General features: G+C 43.5%; 1 protein-coding gene across 1 annotated transcript in view; it reads right to left on the bottom strand.

The window, feature by feature from the left end:
• The window catches only part of LOC120848735 (Down syndrome cell adhesion molecule homolog), a 98,378-nt gene that overhangs the window by 64,276 nt on the left and 17,743 nt on the right, over positions 1–16,359 (bottom strand). The window contains exons 4-5 of the mRNA XM_042286469.1: positions 13,714–14,007; positions 838–1,113 (exon numbers count right to left, since the gene is read on the bottom strand). Coding sequence (XP_042142403.1) covers positions 838–1,113; positions 13,714–14,007 — 570 coding nt within the window. The remainder of the gene's footprint in view (positions 1–837; positions 1,114–13,713; positions 14,008–16,359) is intronic.

Genomic DNA, 16,359 nt, shown 5'->3' with positions numbered 1-16,359 from the left:
AAAAAAAAAAAAGCACAAAGATTAAGAAAGGAAAAAGGGGGCAAAGAACAGAGACAAAGAAGAGGAAGCTAAACCGCGCCCATCCTCTTCAGTTCCGTATTGTCTGTTTTCGTTTTGCCGTCTAAACATACGCACAACAAAATAAATATTAAAATCTCCCCTCCCCCCTCCTTTCTCCTTCCCACGTTGGCTTCCCCAAACAGCGTGGCACGTTGCAGTGCGCATGAGCAGTACGACGCCCCATTTTGAAAAGAACTCGTTATTTACATTTTTTTTAACTTTGGGAACGTTGTTGACATCGACCAAAGCCAATACCACGAGGATCACGGCGCTAGCAGGCGATAACGTCAAGGCGGACGCGACTGCCGCTTGTAGCGGCTCGGTGATCCACTAACGATGACGCAATGCGCAGGCCTTGTCTTCTCGGTGGTATTCGCACGGTGCCATGGAACGCGTCTCGGACCGGTCGCGTTGCGCACCCTATTTCCTCCACGCATCGAGAGTGGCCCCAGAGTAACAACAAATGACGTCACAAAAAAAAGTACACCTCGAGTCATGCTGTTGGACGTCGCGATCCTTGCGGTTGGGCGTAGAAGTACCGGCGAAAAGCACGGGCGAACGCCAGTGTTGCCGACGCCGCGCCGTCCCAACTCTTGCCTGCCGAAGCTACCGTGAGCTGCGAACCTGGAGAGCGACCTGTAGCCGAACAGGCATCTGCCAGGTACACCACCGCTACTGTGAAACTGCCCAAGATCGCGGTCGGTGACCACGTGACACTTTCATGAGGTCATTAGGCGAAAGTTGTCCATGGCACCAGAGTATTGGCAAAGCGCTTACCGTGAAGCCGTAGCTGGGCGCTCCCCTGGGCGGTGGCGTCTCCGTAGCGCACGAAGCACTGATAGACGCCGACGTCTTCCCGCTGGACGCTCGTCAGGTGTAGCCTCTGTCCGTCCGCCCGCAGCTGAAACCTCGGCGCACCAGGGACGGAGCCGTCGTGCAGCCACGAGAAGGACAGGGCACCGCCTCGGAAGCCGCGTGCCGTGCAGTTGAACGTCATCGGCCTCGTGAGCTCGGCTCTGGCTTCTTCGGGTGACACCGTCACGCTTACGTTCACTGCGGAGCAATTGAAATAAGAAAGAAACCTTCATCAAAAAGTGTATCGGGATTAAAAAATAACTAAAAAGGAGACCGCAATGTGGGTTTTCTTTTTCAACAAAGATCGGTAATTTTATATTCAGCATCACACTGTTGTTGTTTTTAGCTTTTACATAGACTGGGAAAAACCAAAACTTATCCCTCCCCTCCCCCCCCCCCCCCCCCCCACACACACACACACTCAAATCATAGCATGACGTGTAAACGGCTCTTGATGAGACAGGCATCTGAAATGAACAGCTGGTCTCTTCTCGTTTTGTCTGTTTCTTTAGAAGTCTAGTTGACAAAACGCAAATATTCTAGAAGTAGAAGGAAATTTGGAACTATCACTTCAGTTTAGAACACATTAAAAAAAATTGTAAATTCAAACTAACTCTTGAACTGAGTCTCGGTAATCAGCTCAGAAAACAAGTTCCTCATTGAGTACTAAACAAAGAAAAGGCAGAACGCCTAGAGGTCTGACAACATGTGACACGGCATTAAGACCTATAATCTCAGCCGAAAGACCTTCTAATATGCGAGAGGACTCGTCACGAGCTCGACCAAAAAAAAAAAACAAAGCTGACAATAAACAGAGAAACTAAGCGACCACCTGAGCAGACCCGTTCGATAAATTATCCACTTTTCGATATGTTACGTTCAACACACCACCCCGCTATATTCTCCCTCTTTAAGTACACTCTAAAAAAGCCCGTCCGTGTACTTTCCCGCACAACACTCGAAGAACCAATCCCCGTAACATACAAAGGCAGCTCAGCGAATGACGATGCCGAAACATATGTTTAGACCAAAAAAACGCAGTCTGCGTTGTGACATTAAGCAATGCAAGCATGACGTTTTGCATTGCTTAATGTCACAGGTCAGACTGCGTTTTTTGGTCTAAACGTATGTTTCGGCCTCGTCATTCGCTGAGCTGCCCCCATAAGTTGCGGTGATTGGTTCTCCGGGTGTTGTGCGGGAAAGTAGACGTACGGTCATTTTTTTTGAGTGATATAGTCAACGTCAGCTTGAGAAACAAAGGGCGTGGTCAACCATGTTTATGCTTCATGCTTCGCGATTCGTTCTTGGCCATTCATGGCGGATTATGCCGCAGTCCTATTGGCTGCATAAACGTGATAAGCGATGCCATGTGTTTCTCGAGTTTTCAGTGACTCTAGAAAATCAGAGCGTCTACTTCTTAACTTAAGTCTTTCCCGTTATTTTTTTTTCTTCAGATATTTAATGCACGCTTGGGCGTAGCGCGCGCGATTACCCTCTGCCATTCATTCCCCCGTGCGACGACGCGACCCCATTCCGCCGGCAGCGCGTTCTTCGGCGCGCGTCCAAAAAGACCCAATTGTCTCTCGTCCCCCTTCAGGCCTGGCACGATCGCGAGGTGCGCAGCACGGAGCGTAATTGGACGGATTAGCGTGCAGGCCGCAGCGAACCCTCGTCATCATCGAGCAACGCGACAGGCACGCTTTTTTTTTTTTTTTTTAACGAGCTCTCTTTTCCCGCGCGCACCATAATTGAGGGCGGGCAACGAAAGCGGCCCAGCCTTGGCGTTCAATCCGCCGTGCACTCTTTAACATCACGCTGGATCTCTGAGGATGCTACAAGTCATCTCGTCCAATGCGAGGTCTTGTGACTGTCACGTGGTCCGCGGGAGTGGCGCAGAAACGGGAGTGGACGTATATAGTTAGGTGATACGCTTGACGGTGCTGAAAAGACCTCCCGCTCGATTACCCAAGCGGCGAGGAGCATGCTGGGAGTGTAGTTACAGGCGCCGCGCGCGCTGGCGTCTGCAATAGTAACTCGTCCAAATGGCACTTTCAACGCGGGTTCATCATCGTTTATTTTAGTTTTTTGTTTTTGTTATTTCTTTGGAATTTTGTAAAGCCCCCGAAGTTTTGAGATCGCAGTGCGCGGCTTAAAATGCTCACGCTCATCGACTCTCGCCGACTGCGGAACGATAGTAAGGTGCTCGGGACGTACCACCAGAGGCTGATTCGCACAGCGAGAACACAGCCCCGTTTTTGTACGTTGCGTTAAGAAAGCTTACTTACAAGTGAACAGGAAGGGTGTGAGTACAAGCGAGCCGGAAGGGTATTTAGCGTGGCTACCAGTTCAAGGAGATAGCCTGGACACGAAATTTGAGACACGGTTGCTTCCGCGACTTATACGTAAGGGAGGAAAAACGTAACAAAAAAGTGCTGCGTGAAGCAGCCCTTCAATGCGAATGATAGCTTCTTCAGCTATCATTGACATTAAACAGATAAAGCGAACACGGTCAGCGCGTCTGCCTTCGTTCCTAGCCTTCTCCTCAGTGCGTGGGTAAATTGGCAAAAAAGGTCTACGGGGCGAAAAACTGAATGAGAGGAAAGAACGAGAACGCGCGGTTACGTCAGAACGCCACATTCTGGTTGGAAAGATAAGGGGGTGGTCCTAAAGCTAGCTGCCTTTATCTCGACTGCACACATCGAACGCTTCGGAATGCGGGTTGCCGGCGTCCGGCGTTTGCTTTCGCACTCGAGCGCAATCGACGAGTGCAATGGAGACAAAGGCACTATAGCTTTAGGTCTACCCACTATTTATTCCAACCAGAGCGCGGAGTTCTGACGTCCCTGGCGCGTTCTGGTCTTCTCCTCTCCCGCACTTTCTCGGCGAAATGAGATGGCGCGTGGCGTTGGTCTATCATGAGACATGACTGAGTGTAGCCTCGGCGTAGGGCCGACTTTGGGAGCGGCATACCGCGCGTGAGCTCAAATACTCTTTCCTTGCTCGTTTCGCCCTATTTGCGCGTCGTCCGGCCCCGCTCGTCCAGTCCCCAGCGCCCGGCCTTGAGCGCGTCAGTGGCTCCGGGGCAGGCGCGGACTGCGACGTCGCTACGAGGATTTCCGCTGGCACTGTGTGACTCGACCCCGTACGTCCCACCGCCCCGACGCAATTACGCGAACCCAAAAGAAAACCCCGCGTTTTATTTTGTTAAATTTTAGCGCGCGTTTTAACGTCGTCGCTCTCTTTAATTCTTAAACGCGTCGAGATGGCTCGGCAGATTTTAATTAGGACGCCACCGCCTCGTTGTTTTGACGCCCGTCGCCGAACCGCCGCTCTGGGCTTCAGCAGTGGCGTGCATCTTAGTTTGCGGTGCAGCTGCCGCTTTTCGCGTAATGTCTTTTTTATAAAATTTTTATTATTTATTTACGGGACCGTTCCTCCCTGCCTCGGGGGTTCGGGAACGTGTTTGAAACTTCCCGATAAGATAATTCCTTATAAGCAGAGTTTAAAATTAGGTATTGTTGATATGTTGTGTGTCCCGCGTCTCGTTGCGTGTGTGTGCGTGCGATGTGTGTGTGTGTGTGTGCGTGCGTGCGTTTATCGCATGATCGGGGGAAAACATTTGTTACAGGTCTGATATTTCCTATCCCACTTGTTCAATATTTTTTGCATAAATGAATTCTAGGTGAGTTGTACATTGCCATTTGGCAATGAAACAAATTATACGACTGTTTAAAGAGTGCGCCAATGAAGACATTAAAGTCGTCTCGAGCGAAGTACCATATAGTGGAAGTTTACAATTATCAATAACACAAGTTCCGTGAGACACGAATCTGTTCGAACAGATAATTCAAAATCACCATCGAGTTTTGTGTTGCCTTTCGTTTCGATCTCGTGAGAGACCGACTGAATGTCCATAAACCAGCGATGTGTATATTGTAGACGATGACTTGAAAGGACACTGACACCACCCCCCCCCCCCCCAGTTTTTTTCTAGTGTTTTAATTTAATGTTAGGACACTATACAATGAATGGCTTGCTACATAGTCACGTATATTTTTAATAAACCCGCAAAACGCAACTGCTTGATACTGAAACCGAAACACGAGCACAGAAGCTCATGGCCGGAAGTCACGGAACTACATCCGACGAACGACAGTTCCGAAGTAGCGGCCCCACGTCCGTCGCAGCGTTAGTCTTTCGTGTGCTGTCATCGCGTGGCCCAGCCCGCGGTACGTCATTATAAAAATGAGGCGTATATGTACTTCCTGTGATTTGTACATTTTTTTATCATCGTATTTGCAGCTTTTTTGGAGGCCACAAGAATGTGGTTCATATACTTTTTCTTAATATTCAATCTGTGCCATAGATGACCCTTAATTTTGAGTATACCTTGTGCACAATGTTTGAACGCCATGTGACCTTGAAAAATACAGTTAGCACGACTGAAACCGGCCAATTCTCGACCGGCAGCTTTTGGGCTGAACGAAAACGAATTTCGATCCGCAAATTATGTTCTGGCTAGTTTGGCTCTTATAGTTCATGTTAAAATAAAAACATCGGCGAGCATAAATACTCCACCGGCGTCTCTTTAAATCCTGACGATCAGTTACACAAGGCTGCGGCCAAAACGCACAAAGTGAAACATACCCTGAAAGTGTCGGCACCCCTTTCCTGTGTCTTAATTTTAATCTTTGTATTGTTTCTTAATTTGATTTGTGAAACTGTGTTTGTATACGCGATGAAGATAAAATACGCCTATTCCAGTCACGCGATTCAATCGCGTCGGGATAGAACCAAGCAGGAATGTATATTATAAACTTGCCTCTCTCAGGTTCATCGGGTTGTAAACTTGATATTGTATGTAAAAAAGTACGTGCCGTGGCTAGTTGGTATTATATACCCTGAAGACTAAAGTGCGAAACACGAAGCGCAAGCGAAAGAAAGCCGTTGCTCTGTTTCTTCATTGTAAAATAAAAGTCAGAATCTGAGAATAAACAAAAAAATATCTAAAGATTAATGCTTAAAACCTGTTTCATATTCTTGTTGTTTTCTTTTCGACAAATGCCTTTTTTATTATTTAATTTTTCCCGTGGATAGTCAACAAGCATGCCACCCGACTTCCAGCATAGCATGGGCGCCGTTCCTTCGCCATTTCGCAAACCTACCCCCTGCAAACAGGGTGTACGCAGAGCATACATGCATCCATAAGCAAAAAAAAAAAAGAGTTGAATCAATCAATTGCCGTTTTAAGAAGAAGAAAAGAAAAAGAAAAAAGGAAACAGGTATCCAGTGAAATATAGAAAAAAACAAAACGCGTCTCATTTCAGTCACTCGATTTTACGGTGCCGTCACCGAAGCGTCTCTGGAAGCTGGACCGGGATAGCCGGGATAACATTTATCGGAACGCCGGAAACGGTTCGAAATGGTCGGCGTAACAAACGACTCGCTTGTGGTGACAAGCGCGCCAAACGCTACGGCAGAGCCTGTTTTAAATCTCCAGTGGGTGGCACGTAGATTAATGGTTCCCAAAAGGATAATTAGAAAGTCGCCTTCCCCCCCCCCCCTCCCCTCTTCCTAAAAGAAAAAAGAAGAACGTTCTGCTTTGTTGTTATATTTTTGGCGTGTTTTGAAACAAGCTCTAGAAGCAGGACAGTCTCGAGGAAAAGTTTTACGGATCGCGCTGTATTTTGTTTCTGTGGATGGCTATTTAAGCCTGTTGTCTCTCTTTTTTTTTTTATCAGGTGTCTTCGCGCTGCGCGTTTTATTGGGAAGAATGTTGAGATTACGTTCTCTACAAAGCTCATTTGTCTGCGCCGAGTGAGGCTTTGGTCGCAGACGTCCACATTTTTACGACCACATTGTGTTGGGCCTCGTCATAAAATAGGGCTTGATTCGAGTTTCATTTGCGATTGGATCGGCGTTTTATGAGAGGTATCTTTCGGCGTGCACCTAAAAGTGAGCCGGTACTCAACGCACCTGTATTTTTGTTTCGACCATTAGTTCACTGCCCCAACATGAGGTGTCCTGGGATGCTTCGGTGTTCCGTAACAATGCAAATACTGATCATACACGTTTGAGGCATTGATTTTGCATAACCTAAATTAAACTCGCGATCATAAAAGTTAGACATCGTGTCGTCTAATTACTTATTTTTTTCTTGTCACTTTTCTAATATTATATCTTTTTCTTTCTTTTTTTTACATTGTGTCACTATTTCTTTTTTTCTTTTTTCTGAAGTCCCTTTGAGTTATTATGGATTCTGCAACGATCAGTGGAATGATTTTAGCTTCGAGGCCTAAAGTACTAGATGTTTGGGAGAAAAAAAATGCCTACCTTTCTCACTCATGTAGTACAGAGTTAGGCAAGTTGGTAAACGTGATGCATAATAAAAACAGCTCAAACGACGAAGACAAAGTGAAGAAACAAACGCAACAAAATGAAGCTGTTTTTTTTTTTTTCTTGTTGTTTCACCGCAAAAGACAAATTACGAATTACCGTACGCTCAGTCTTTGCGCAACTGTAGCGCTGGCGATCCTTGTTTCAAACTTCGATAAATAACTCCTGTGTACATCAAAAGTCAGAAGCGATTGTCACAAATGTTTGAAGAGAAAAGAAGAAAAGGGGGGCGGGGGTTCACCACATTTTTTTGTTAATAATTTCTAATTAGGATTGGGTGATTAATGTATGAACTTTTCGATTAATCGATTACTGCTTTAATTGCGATCAATTTGCTAATCGATTAATCGATTGAAATTTGACCAACCAAAACAAGCCAAAAAAAACTTTATACGTTTTTCTCATCTAAAAAACTTAGATTGTACAAAAAAAAACAAACAAAAAAAAACACATATTCTACTGAGTTATGGAGTAGTCAAGTGATTTAGGCGAGCGCGTCGCGACGTTCAGTGGCGATGCTTCTACAGAAAAGCCTGGCGGTTTTTCACGGGACCGATTCTGGACATTCCGCCAACTGAGTTTCCATTCAAACTATCCAGAAGACAAAGAGGGGCGCAGACGCGTTTACAGCGTTAACGGAGTTGTGGAGCGCCGAAACTTTGGCATCTGGTCCCAACTGCTAGCGCCAGATTTGTGTTGAGACGAAGAAAACAGCAATGCATCTTTATGAGGTGAGGTAATCGCTGTAGTGATTCTTTTTCTTTTCTCAAACAGCCGGTATTTACCAAGTAAAAACAGCAACAAACGAGTCAAAGTTGGTAAGAATGCTTTTCAAAATAAACTTATGAATGTCTCGGAGTGGTAGTCAGCCTCTCGCTAAGAATTGTTGAGTATTAAGGGCCTTGGGGGCCAAAACTGTAGCTTTTCAAAACGGCGACTGGCACTGAGTTTTTTAGGTGATTAATTTTTCGTCATTATAATTATGATGATCAGCTGCAAAAACGCGACACGTGGACCATGTTTTACAGGGTTTTCACTTTCAAGGCATAGAAAAAATCACACCGATTATATAAAAATCTTTCTAACGGCACGGATAAATTTTTAAGAACAAGCTGGTGAGCTACTTGTGTATGTTCCATCTGGTGCATTTCTTTACCATATAATAATTCTCCAGTAAGCTAGTAATAGGTGACAACATTATATATATATATGTATAATAAAAACAAAAATTCAAGCCAACAAATCTAAGAAAATATTAAACCAAAACGTTTCACCATTTACGCAAGCCGGAAAGCGTAAACCATGGTTATGTGACGCTACAGCTGAGAATTGGATTTAAACTTGGAAAATACGACGTAACCTGGATCAAAAAATTAAAAAATAAGACAAAATTTCTTTATGAACTAACGTCCACCTAGGCCTTGTGTTCCTCAAATAAAAAAAAAATAGATCATGTGCACTACCACTACGAGGGGGGGCTATTAATTAACGGGAGTGGACGCGTTGTGGGCGTATGTTTCGAGCAGCTGGAAGTGCATTCAAGGTGAGTAACGTTAAAGTGTTGGGAAGCAGACAGCACAAACCGGTTTAAAACAGACAAGCCGTCAGCTGACGAGACCTGCCGGGACGAGCGAGACGAGACAATCCGTGAAAAAGGGAGAGGATATGGCTAATATTAAAATCAAGCCGCGAATCAACGTCAAATTTCTTGTGAGACTGAAGAGACCAGAAAGTGAGTGTTTGTAACTGTTCTTGGAAGTGTACAGTGATAATACGCCGAGCCTTCAGAGGGCTCAGCTAAACCACCACGGCCACATCATCGGACTTGCCACCGCTCTTTGTCATCCAACAGGTGAGTTCACAGATATGGTGCAATTGTTTTCAAAATCTTGAAGCGTGCATTGTTTTTGAAACGAGCCCCAATGCGCTGTGTCGTTTGATGTCAAAATTTCGTAAACTTTTCCTGCTATTCTGCGGTGATATTGACAAAAAACAAAACAAAAAAAAAAACTCTGCCACAGGCGACAACTCTATACCTGGTTCAAGAACAGCCATATTCTCAAGAGCTTATCGTGCCCGACGTAAGGTTGATGAGAAAAAATCAAAGCCGGTTTCTACCTAAGGTCGTGAAGCGAGATCACAGAAATCCAAACGAGAACAAAAGCCCCGATTCAAAAGGTTATCGATGCACAGGAGAGCATTTTCACCGATATAGTATCGATTAAGAAAAGCGCGATCAACTAAGTGAGCGCATCGAGACCATGTTAATGCAGTTTCAGATCATTACAAATAAGCAGGGTCAAATGCAGGAGTTGTTGTACCACTCCAGGATGTCATTAAGGCTATTCATCGAGTCACCTGTTCTTAGCTGGAAAAGTTCGTTGTCCTGCGAGATAAGAGCCGTAGGAAAAACATTATTGTATTTGGCATTCCGGAACAAGAAAGATAAAGTCTGACGAAATAATTTTAAAAAAAGTGATACATAAAGTTTTTCGTGATCGCCTGGGCGTCGATGTACAATTTGTCGAACGTAACGTAAACATAAACTTAAAGCAAAAAAAAAAAAAAAAACTGGGCCAGGTATTATAAAATACTACGATTAAATTGAAAAGAGCGACGTGTTTAGAAGTTGTATAACACTTAAGCGAACAATATTTTTAGGGTTAAATGATTACTCATTAGACATTGCGCAAAGGAAAACCGCGCCAAAAACAATGCAATGGCGAAAAAAATAAATTGGACGCTAAAGAAAAATGTATGAATTTTTGGGGACAAATGGTGACACATACGAGTGGAATGATAAAAAATTGCCGTGCAGAAATAGGAGATTGTCCGTACTCAAAGTCTCTGTGTACGTGACTACGTAGAAACATTCTGACGTCATTTATTTGCTCTGATAGCCAACTGGTAGCTAGCGATAAAAAACGAAATCGCGATAAAAGAAATAAAAAAAGACGTAGTGGACACGCGAACTGTCAACTCTGAAAGGGTACTTCCTAAAAAGCGAAAAGCGTGCTGTTTTAAGCATAAATTGTCACAAAGCAAAAAACAAAAAAAAGAAACGAAGAAAGAAAAGATAGAACCGGTGTGGCGACCATTCAGGATTTAGATAATGTTGTTTTTCTCTTTTCTGTCGTGAAGATATTTCTGGCCGGTGATTTTAACCTCTAAGATGACAGGATAATGAAAGAAAAATGTATATGTATGTAAATGGCAATATCGAAGCTGTAAGGAAAGGACTGTCTGAATCTTTCGAGAATATCGAGCTTTTCGTTCTAGAAAACGGCATAAACTCTACATGGGACGTTTTTTTTTTTAGAAGTCGCTTGTTAAAATAAAGGAAAAAAAAATATGTTTTTTCTTTAAAATAATACGTGCAAAAGCAATGAATATTAAGGCCTGGATGGCAGCTTCCGTAAAAACAGTGAGAAAAAAGCGCAAACGCGGCTATCAAAATTATAAACAACACCCATCCATATCGGTAGCTGCAGGGCTCGATAAACTAAATGTAACCTACAAGAAAGCTGTTTTTTCTCCGAAGCGCGAGTATTTTGATATGTTTCCTAATGGCATTCGACTTTGTAGCAAAGCATTTTGAAAATACCTCAGAAATACACGTAAAGAGAACATGGAAGTTCCAAATATGGTATATCTTAAAGAAGTAATTGAAGGAAGTTACAAAATATCGAACTGTTTTAACACGTTCTTCCAGTCGCTTTGTGCCTCTAGCGTCAGAGCTCAGTCTTACGAAGCTCCGAATGAAAAGATTGTTAATTATATGCCTCCCGTCTTCATCCGTGTAGAAGGAATAAAGAATTGCTTAGATGAGCTTACTGTTACAAAGGCTGCAGGTCCGAATGGTTTGGCAACCAAAGTTCTGCGGTTGTGCGCGTTTGTAGTCTCCCGCTATTTAGAAATTATTTTTGTAAATTATAAGAACGAAGGGTACTCGGTCATGGAATATGTCGCGTGTTACGGCAATCCATAAGGACGGATCAAAACAAAATGTAGAGAAACATTACCCCATCTCACTAAGCTGCCTATGTAGCAAAATTTTATAGCATGTAGATTATACCAACGTTGTGAGACATTTCAATCCGAATAAATATATTTAATCTGCTGAACATGGTTTTAGAAGGAGCCATTGATGCTCCACACAGCTAATAAAGCTTTATAATTACTTGGTTTGAACGTTCGACGGGAGAGTAGAGACGCACGTCATCTTCCTTTATTTGCGCAAAACATTTGATGGAGTTAAGCACACCTTGCTGCTACACAAACTGAGCTCCCTTAACCTTAATAAAAACATATATCGTTGAATTGCTAACTCCTTTTTTGAAAGAAAGCAGTGTGTTCTCATATATAATGCAGGCTCAAATTTTGTTGATATTACTTCTGGCGTGTCACGGGGGCCGGTGCGGGGACGTCTTTTATTTTTGTATTTATTAGTGAGCTATCTTTGACCATCAATTCCTCCACAGGGCTGTTTGCGAACAATTGTGTTTTGCACAGCAGGGTAGGCAGTGTTGGTGAATCAGCTTTTTATAGTCGAGCCTAGATGAAATATCGGACAGGTGCAACTTTAGAGAGTAGGGCTTAAATTTGGAAAAGGGCGTGCAAGTCATATTTGGGAGTGAGCGAAACCCTGTCAAATCATACTTATTAATGGTCAGAAATTAAGTAATAACACTGATGTTAAATGTTCCTCGCATTACTTTGTCAATCACCCTTTTTTTAATGCTCATGTAAATCAAACTTCAAAACAAACAAGCCGGGCTTTAAATTTTCTGATTCGAAATTTATGCGGGGCTCTACAGAAACTGAAGGAGACTGGCTATTGCTGTTTGGTAAGACCTTCACTAAATATGCCTGTTTTTTGTAGGATCCGCATCATAAGTACCTTGTAGATAAGTTGAAAAAACTTTAAAACCGTGCCGCGAGGTTTGTAACAGGAAAATGTAATAGAAACAATAGCGTAACAGTGACTAAACGTTTACTTGGTTGGGAACCTTTATTTTTCAGACGCAAATATTTTTGACCGAGGTTATTACTCGCCATGTTTAGTGATCTGAGAGAGATTGGCAACAGGAACTATATAAATTGACCTAAATATGTTTGAAATCGTGCATATTACTATATTAAAGAAAGATAAGATAATATTTTTGTCAGAGAGATTATAAGAAACTTTTTTTTTACGCACAATTACTGAAAAGAGCTTCTTACCCGAGTTTGTTTGTATTCATGGCGGCGTAGGACCTTTTATCTCGGGAAGTGGCCGGACTTTTAGTGTTGTTATTTATGTTCAACGCTTATATATTTTCTTTATTGACTGCCCCTGCTGTATATTCAAGTGTCCTATTGTTTTTACTTTTGACTTTGAGCGTTTTTTATATATATATGGGCTGTACCTGCTATAATGTCAAAACTTCATCGCTTCAAGTTTTTTGTTTTAATAAATAATAGCGATGTCATGTAAGCGAGTGTTACTGGAAAATATCATCACATGTTAAGAGAGTGGATTTTTCAGTACGATACAGAAACCAAAAGGAAATCGATGCACTAGAAAACTCACGCGTCGCTAAGAAGTAAAAAGGAAAGAATGAGAAAGTAGAAAGCAGGTACAAGGCTAGCGGTTCCGGTAAGGCGCCCGCGCAATTTTTCCGTCTCTACTCTAGCTACAGCCCTGTACCTCCTCCACGAGTGGTAACTTTAGTGCACTGCTACGCTTCTCACGCGTCCAAAGTCTGTCTGAAAATTACTGCTTTAGTGGTTTTCGATGACGCTGAGCAAGTTTCTACTGGAAACTATTTGTCTATTTTCATTAAATAAAAAGTTAATGAACAAATTTCAAATAATATTTTCACTGATCGTTACAATTATCCCCCTATACTATGTCCCCCAGGCAGCATCACTCACCTGCGCAAACCGCATTATACTAGTTTTCATTTTTTTTTTTTAAATTCTGTTAAGCTTAAAAAAAACACCCTGTATAAGAAAGGGGGTGTGTTGATTGGAATAACTACTACATGTTGAGAATTTAATAATAAATTGACACCTTTTCTAGCAGTTTCGTTATTTAATAGTAACACCTTGGATTTGTTCCTAAAGAAAAAATATAGCTTGTCAACCACAAAAAAAACAAGATCAGTTTATTTTTTCGCCGATAATATATCTTTCACTGGGATATATTTCAAGGGTGTCCATATTCAATTATCCAATTCACGGCGCTTGAGTAGTCTAGCGCATAAGAGCGCGCGCACAGAAAGATGAAGGACAGCGCGTGACATGGAGCGTTTGACGCTGCTTGATGGGCCCCATAACTGGCCACATCGACTGCGCTCAAAGTTATGATAAAACCAAGTATAGACGAAACAAATTAATAAAAGGACAGGCCCAACTTACGCCTGACTAGCAGTTCGGTGTCCATGCGGTCTTCCCCGACGCTGTTGTTGGCGAGGCAGGTGTAGCGTCCCTGGTCCGACTCGACGGCCGAACGGAGTACCAGCAGACCCGGCAGGTGCACGGTGCCCGGTCGGGAGGCGACGGGCGTCAGGCCTCGCGACGATCGGCGGAACCAGCGCGTCGAGGGCGGAGGATGACCTCTCGCCAGGCACGGCACTTCGGCGTCTTCACCCGGAGACGTTTCCACGCTCGCCTGCGCCTTCAGGATCCTCGGCGCCGACTTCCCGCTCGGTTCTGAAACGAATGGTTTAACGATTACGTGTGACTGAAAGCTTCGAGTCGCGGGCGGCCACATTCCTATTACAACATACAAAAAAAAAGTCTCCAGACGCCTTCCGAGTCGTATTTCCTCCTCGTATGACGGTTCTCTCACACTCGTCGTACAATCAACTGTCTGCGCAGACATGTTGGAATCGTACCCATGTGTGAAGAAAACACGTTTAGGGCATTCCTGAGACGTGTCCAGAGACTGCCATCATGTCTGCCGACAGTGTTCTTTGTATAATATACGAGCTGGCTGACCGTGTGGCTCAGGAAACGTGGGACGCGGCGATATCCCAGTAACGTATCGTGGCTTCGCAGCCGGTAGAGTTTCTTAGGGAACCGTTTTCGCACAGCTGATGCGCTACGATGGGCCCTGCGGTACGAACTGCGTTTATGCTACCACCGCAGAAATCTCGCACATGCGCAGTTGGTACCGGAGGGCCCATCATACCATACCGGACCCCCCCCCCCTCTTTAAAAAAAAATAAAAGAAAAAAAGAAAAAAAAGCATTGCGGAGAAAAACGTGTGAACACACTAAGCCACGGTGTGCGGTTGTTAAGTTGTCGGGGACTACATTGCGACACGAAGTAAAAAGAGTGCACCGAAGTACAAATGCTGTGAAATGTTGTGGTCACTGCCAGCTTAAGAAGCACACGGCGTGACGAGTCCCTAGTAATCTATTAGAGTCCTACAGACACTGATATTACGGTACTATTCAATAAAAACCAGGTAAAAAACGAGTCACAAAGCAAGAAACGTACACATAGTAACCAGTGACTCACGTTTCATGAGGTGTCTGTGACAATACTCGGCGACAACTTTTCTTGGCAATGCAGTGGAAGGTACAGGCCCGCGTCCCCTCTCCCATTTTCAGTGTGCGTGGGCTCTCCTCCTCCCCCATTGCCGGAGAGAGGAGGAGAGCCCGCGCACACTCAAAATGGGAGAGGGGACGCGGGCCTGTACCTTCCACTGCATTGCCAAGAAAAGTTGTCGCCCAGTATAGAGTCCATTTTATGCACGGGAACAACCCAACAAAAGCGAGAGCTGCATATTGGTCTTTGTGAAATACTACATGAAAGAGGAGCGGGTTTTTTGTGAATAGCAACTTCAGTTTGTGCTCACCGAGATGTTAACTCACCAAAAATCGAGTCATAGGTATCGTTAATTCCATATTATTTGGTTACTAAGCTAAAGTATAAAGTACAAATAAACTTATTTTCCTTGTTTCAATCCGCGTAAGATACCGCTAAGGAAGAATTCAGAATATTTTTGTGGGCAAGAAGGAAGCATAAAAGTTCCAAGGGCATAAGCATTCGCGAGTCCTCTAGAACACTATGTACGACATTTGTACGATGTTGGTACGATGTTTGTACGATGTTTGTACGATGTTCTTAATCAGAACATACGATGTTCACAATTCTGTTGGCCATGAAACGAAATGTGCGCTTTTTCGCAGTAGTGTGACTAAATATATTCCTGCAACAACTTGTTTGTTTTGGGAATATATAAGGCAGCCAGTAACGTCGTACGTAATTATAACATGTATCATATGTGAGGTAATGGTATATGTCAAAGTGCAGACCTTCTTGCAATCTAGACATTGATCAATCTGTCCTCCACTGGTTTACGCACGCAGATCTCTCTAGACGTGATCCACATGCTGTGGGTACAAACAAATTTAATGTCACCTGCTCAATTTTGCACAAGTAATTGAGCTAGAATTGTAGATTAGCAGGATAGTTTCAGGCAGACTACTGTAACTTCATTTTGAGAGCCGGCCATCTGCACTGAACACAAATCTTCCTTCAAGACCTACTTTATACTCTCTGGGGGCTTTCTGAATCTACACACGAAACATATTCCGGTATTTTTTTCTTTATACATTTACTGAGTTAATGTTCGTATTGGAAGAAACGGAGGCTTTAAAAAGCTTATCGACTTTTTTTAGTCGCCCACTCTACATAGGATGATTTAAAATTCATCTTAAACACCGGCACAAAACATAACAAAAACGACCGTCTCGCTACAATCGCTTGATTAAAACTACTATTTCTGATTTTTAAACAAAACGAGTTGGAGGAGAAGGGGGGGATGTTGTTGAACAAGATTCTGACTTAAGCGCTAGAAATTCTCCTTCATGCGAAGTGAGCTCGTAACTTAATCAGGTAAAAGTACCTTCTCGCCCGTTTTTCGGCAAACTCGGTTAGCAGAGAAGATAAGTGACGACTGAAATCCAGATAAAACACTTTTCGTCTACGACGGCTGTAATCTGATTACATTTAACTAAGTGCGTTCCAAAAAGTGGCTCAGTAAAATTTAAT

The sequence above is a fragment of the Ixodes scapularis genome, unplaced genomic scaffold (assembly GCF_016920785.2).
Source record: "Ixodes scapularis isolate PalLabHiFi unplaced genomic scaffold, ASM1692078v2 PGA_scaffold7__128_contigs__length_106722199, whole genome shotgun sequence".
Classification (NCBI taxonomy): domain Eukaryota; kingdom Metazoa; phylum Arthropoda; class Arachnida; order Ixodida; family Ixodidae; genus Ixodes; species Ixodes scapularis.
Note: the sequence above shows the minus strand (reverse complement) of the source record. Positions and strands in the feature narration are given on the sequence as shown.